General features: G+C 44.3%; 1 protein-coding gene across 1 annotated transcript in view; it reads right to left on the bottom strand.

The window, feature by feature from the left end:
* Positions 1-5,212, bottom strand: part of E2F8 (E2F transcription factor 8) — a 15,922-nt gene extending 10,710 nt beyond the window's left edge. The window contains exons 1-4 of the mRNA XM_004682987.2: positions 5,136-5,212; positions 3,842-3,960; positions 1,767-2,045; positions 1,257-1,413 (exon numbers count right to left, since the gene is read on the bottom strand). Of these exons, the coding sequence (XP_004683044.1) occupies positions 1,257-1,413; positions 1,767-2,045; positions 3,842-3,856 (451 nt within the window). The 5' untranslated portion in view covers positions 3,857-3,960; positions 5,136-5,212. The remainder of the gene's footprint in view (positions 1-1,256; positions 1,414-1,766; positions 2,046-3,841; positions 3,961-5,135) is intronic.
* Between the last annotated feature and the right edge of the window lie 372 nt (positions 5,213-5,584).

The raw sequence follows: 5,584 nt of genomic DNA, 5'->3' as shown, positions 1-5,584 counted from the left end.
TAGAAAGTAGTATCCATGGAGCAGAGGTTTTGTCCTTTTTGTTCATGCTGCCATCCCAAGCTCCTACAACATTGCCTGGCACATAGCGAGTCATCACTAGATACCTGCTGACTTAAAGGGTACAGTTGGTCCTGTGAATCCATGGGTTTCACATCTGCAGATTCAACCAAAAGCAGGTGGAAAATTCATACTGAGTATTCAAGACTAAATGATACTGAACACATACAGAGCATTTTTGATTCCCTAAACACAATATAACAATTATTTACATGATATTTACATTGTATTAGGCACTGCAAGTAATTCAGAGATGGCATAAAGTATATGGGAGGATTTATAGGTTATATATAAATACTGCAGCATTTTATATAAGGAACTTGAACACTCCGGGGTTTTCATTGCCGGGGATCCTGGAAATAACTCCCAAGAGTTCTGCAGGATAACTACACATCTATACACCTGAGGTAGCTACAAGTGTATATGAATAGATGAATCAAAATGGCTTATTCTTAAGATGAAATAAAGTAGTTACTTACAATGGCAAGTAGGTCAAAACTCCCTTCATAGGGTAATAGCTATGTAATAAATAGCATAACCCCAAAGGTAAGCCACATCTATACACCTGAGGTAGCTACAAGTGTATATGAATAGATGAATCAAAATGGCTTATTCTTAAGATGAAATAAAGTAGTTACTTACAATGGCAAGTAGGTCAAAACTCCCTTCATAGGGTAATAGCTATGTAATAAATAGCATAACCCCAAAGGTAAGCCACATTTGCCATAGACCCCTTTATAGTCATAACCAGATTCCGGTCATCAAGAAAGGAGTGAACAGAAGCAAGGAAACATAGTAACTTTTGCTGTAAGCTCTCAGAACAGTGCTGGGAAGCAGGGGCACAAAAGTGCTGCTCCCACTGGCAGAGGCTGATCCCAGCATAAGGGAGGAAGATGTCATTCTGCAGCCTGGCTCTGCATTTAGCCAAGAGAGAAGTTCAAGTTGTAGCTGTTCATGAAACAAGTCCCATAACAATGCTGCCTTAACTTAAAGCTTCTCAGTTTTTGAAATGCAGTCAGAAACAATCTCCACTGTGATTGTTTGCTTCTGTTATGAGCCAGAAATTGGAAACTATATGCCATAATTCTTAAATTAATAGGGCTTCAAAGAGGGCCTTATCTGTGTCATTATAAACCCTGGCTTGATAAGCACGGTTACTTTAATTATTAACCATTTCAGTGAGGTCTTTGCATACTTACTAAGTTCCTCAGCCACTTCGTCAAGACAGATGTCGTTATTCACCGCAGGGTTGGGATACTTAGGATATCGGGCTAGGAACTTATGACACAACAATCCTAAACTTTTCTCTTTGCGACTTGGTTGGGATTTCTCGTATTCATCTCCAGATAAATGTTCCTACAAAGGAAAAGGTAAACAGTATCTTATTCTGAAATACTTTTGACAGATTTATTAGGGGTATCTGCATTTAATGACAGAGACACTTATATTATGGGCTATTTTCAACAGCTGCAAAATTTGTGTGGGTGAAGGTGGGGAGCCAGTCTAAACTGCCTGGCAGATCTAAACAGGAAGACTGGATTAAAAATAGATCAAAGTTCAGAATTCCCAGTGCTATCTATATTTCATGGGGTCCAAACCTCCTCTCTGTGCACCAAAGGGGGCTGGTAACAGCTTTATACACCTGGCACTGCTACAGGACCCCAAGTTCCCAAGTCCCCCATTCTCTACCTAGTCATCTGCAAACCTACATGCAAACAATCTTTGGCCTCAGGTAATCCATTTCTGTTGTCGAATAACCCCCTTTTTTGATCTCTGCTGCGGATCTCGGGGCTCACGGCACTGATGAGCATTTTCAAGTTGGCTGTTGGTGTCCAGGGTTCTCCCTGGGCAATTTCCTTGGGCTTGGTGGGGGTGGTTAAAGGGCCAAGGTCAGGCTGGATCTCCGTCAACACTATATTGGCTGCAGTGGATTCTTTCAGAGGTGTCTTCATTAGTCCCCTTTTATGAGGCTCAAAAAAGAGATTTTCCTGGTTTAAAACAAGTAAACAATTAAATCCACTGTCAAGCAAGATTTATTAGATAACTTTCAATTCTAGAAACTATAAGAAATAGAATACTGCTCAGAATTACTACTAATGCCTGATAATGTTGTAAAGTTTACTAAATTAGTAACTGTATTCCAACACTCACTTGACACTATTGTCTATTTTATTGTTGTCTATTTTAATAGCTAAATTTCTCATTTTAAATTTTGCAATAAAACACAGACCTAAATTTTCCTTATGTTTCAAGAATTAAAGAGTAAGACTTGTATGTTTTTTAACTGTTTTTGGAAGTAATTTTGGATTTCAAGAAAAATCGCAAGAATAGTATCAAGAGTTCCCATATACCTTTCATTCAGCTTCCCTTAACAGGATCGATAATTTTAAGTGATCCCAAATCCATAAGAGCATCTTTTCGCTCATTCTACTGTGTACTAAGCAAAGGTCTCCATGGCAAAAACCATGGCACATTGATCTGTGTACCCACCTAGCACAACAGTTAACGTGCAGTGGGTGTTCAATAAAATACCACTGACGTGGAAGATCAGCGAGGCAGGAGACAAGGGCGAGGGCTAGTATCTATCTGATCAGACTTGGCAAAATCCCAGAGGGAGCAAAGTCCAGAGTAAGAGAGGGATTTCTGACATGGAAAATCAGTTATTTGAATATCTCACTTTATAGATGAGATGAATAAAATGAGGCACAGAGAAGCAAAAATTAGTGACCCAAGATCACAAAGCAATTTCCTGGCAGTGATGGGACTGCCAATGAGCTATTAACAGTCCATAAATATAACTAATATACACTATGTCTTCTACGTTTGGACATACGGGACTTGACACATTTTCCTGTCTATATCTATTTCAGAGAAAATGCTTACAATAGCAATAAGAAGAGACCCACTAATCGCTCAGTAACTTTAGGAACAAAGATTAAAATGGCAGTGTTTTATATGTCTGTGACCCCTTAGAATTTATCAAGTGCTTTCTGTGTATTTTTTATTGAATTCTGTAGTCTTATTCTGCAGACGAGGAAACCCGGACTGAGAGGAGAGAGGTCACACAGGACTTGAAACCGGATCTCCTCAATCCAGTATGGTGCTCATACAAGGAAGTCAAAGTGATGGACTCAATGGAGGATCCAGGAAAGATGTGCATCTGAAGGGTGTCAACCCAAAAGTGGAGTTTTTCTAAAGGCTGCATTCCTTTTCTTCAGACTATCAGAAGCAACAGCAATTCTTATTTCACAAATATCTAAAAGTTTTAGGAAAGTTGTATATCTCAACTTTTTCTTTTTACCTATTGGTAGACAGGAATTCAACAGACATCCTCCTTAACAATTATTTTGCAATTTTACAAAACATTGATCTTATAAATAAAGGTTTCATAGCTCCTTAGGTTAAAAAAGCTACTGATTTGGTAGAAAATTATCCAAAACAGAAAGCCATTCTGAAATCAAGTGGTATGGACTTCCTGAATTCCTACTGCTGGAGAATTTGAGAAATATTATAATGCAACTAACAAATTTTGTTGTTTTTAAAAATATTTTTCTCATGGCTTATCTTTTTGAGATTTCTATTAAAAACTAGCAAGATGATCTAACTCTGGGCAATTCTCCCCTTTTCCGTACTTTTACAGAAGTAGGGAAGTTCTGTAACTTTTCTAGCCATGACATGACATTACAAAGATACTGGATGTTGAAAATTTATTGCATGTAGGCTACACGGATAAGTACTGAAGTTAAAATTGAGGTTTTTGAAGTTACTGAAGTTAAAAAGGTACCTTTTCATTCTCCATTCTGTAAATTTCTCATTCATTTAGCGTTCCTTTAAAAATGGAAAGTCTGAAGTTCCTCGTATGGCTCAAGTAGTCCAATCAATTCTGTGGAAGAGTCTAGTATCCTAGAAGAAAAAAGGAAGCAAACAGTTAAAAACAGAACCAGAAGATTCGTTGAAAATTCCTTCATGAACACAGTCTTTGAAACAAAGACAAAAAAAACCTGACAAGCTACATTTACGTTTTATTCCCGACCAGAGATCGCTCCTTTGGGTAAAGATCCATCAAACGCCAGTAAATTCCTTTAGCCAACGGATCATGAGACGGATTTGTAACCCTCAGAATTTCCAGTGACAACTCTGTCCCACCTTTGAACAAGGCGCGTCATTCTCAGGGCCCCAACGAAGGGACGGTAGCAAGCAAAGGCACCCACCTGTTCACAGATCAGGGCTCCGGATGGAGCGCCCCAGCCCAGATGCCAGCTAATCAGACAAAACCCCAAGTACCTGGATAAAAGTCTGCATCGAGATGTCTGAATTTCTCGTCTGACACACACGTGCATAGGCTCAGTAGTAAAGTCTTGGGAATAGCTTGATCTGAAACTTCCAAATTCAGTCCGAACTACTAATTCCAAATTAGCTCCAAACGTACTCTGGCCATTTAAAACAAGCCTTACGATTAAGACTTTTTAAAGATTCCTTTAATGCTGCAAAGCGCTGTGTACTTGCTACTCGGGCGGAAGTTCCCGCCACGGTGTTGAATCCCACCAAGCAAGGCTGCATTTGCTCAGTAAGGCAACCAGGTACAGTGAGTCCCCTTGCCGCCACTGACTGGGCGCTCCGCGCACTTCCCCCTCTGCTGGGCCAACTGCCCCTCCCCCTCGGCCCGGTCCGCGCGCCGCAAGCCCGGCAGTTCCCGGACAGCATCCTCGCGGTTTCCAGGGCAACGATTCCCAACCAATGAGAGAGCCCGATATGGGCCTGCGATTGGTCGGCAGTGCCAGAGGCGGGTCCGGACCTTCCGCCCTCGATTTAAAAATTTGGCGCGGAAAGCCGGACCGTGGCCGGCGCCGCCCCTCAGCAGCGCGGGGCTAGAGCGCGGGCAAACCCGCGCCCGGAACCTAGGGTTCCCGGCCCCTCCCCCTCGCCCGCCCCCCACCCTTCAGCGCGGGAGCCCAGCTCCTCCCTCCACGGCCCCCGGCAGAGCGAGAGGCGGGAAACGGCCGCGGCTGCCGCTGCCTTCCCGAACCCTTTCCGGGTGCCCGGCCACCCGGCGCCGCGCCCCTCTGCGTCCCGCTGACCTGTCAATTCACCTCACGGTTGGAGTTGACCGGGCTGAGCGGGAACTCCTCGGCACCTCTTCCTGGCTCGGCCCGGGAGCCCGCGTGTCGGGCGGTCAGTGGGTCCTTAAGCTGCGCCGAGGTGGGTGCCCGAGGGGAACCCCGGGACCGGGACTGGCGGGCCAGCGGGCGGGCCGGCGGGCGGGCAGAAGGAGCGTGTCGGTCCGGCAGCAGTCAAGCCCCCGATTTGAAATTAACCCGCTCCCTGCGCGAGCCGATCCCGCGGGCCGGGAGGGACGCTCCCCTCCCCCACGCCCGCTTTTCCCGGCCCTGGACCCCGCGCGCCAATCGGAGCCTCCATACTTGCCCGCGGCGAATCAGGGTCTGGCACCTCCCTCCGGTCCCGCCTCCACGATAGAGTTGGGGGAAAAGTTAAGCAACTTTTTTCCCTCTTTTTTTTTTTTTTTTTT

Source organism: Condylura cristata, unplaced genomic scaffold (genome assembly GCF_000260355.1).
Source record: "Condylura cristata isolate star-nosed mole 26May11 unplaced genomic scaffold, ConCri1.0 scaffold00015, whole genome shotgun sequence".
NCBI classification, from domain to species: Eukaryota; Metazoa; Chordata; class Mammalia; order Eulipotyphla; family Talpidae; genus Condylura; species Condylura cristata.
Note: the sequence above shows the minus strand (reverse complement) of the source record. Positions and strands in the feature narration are given on the sequence as shown.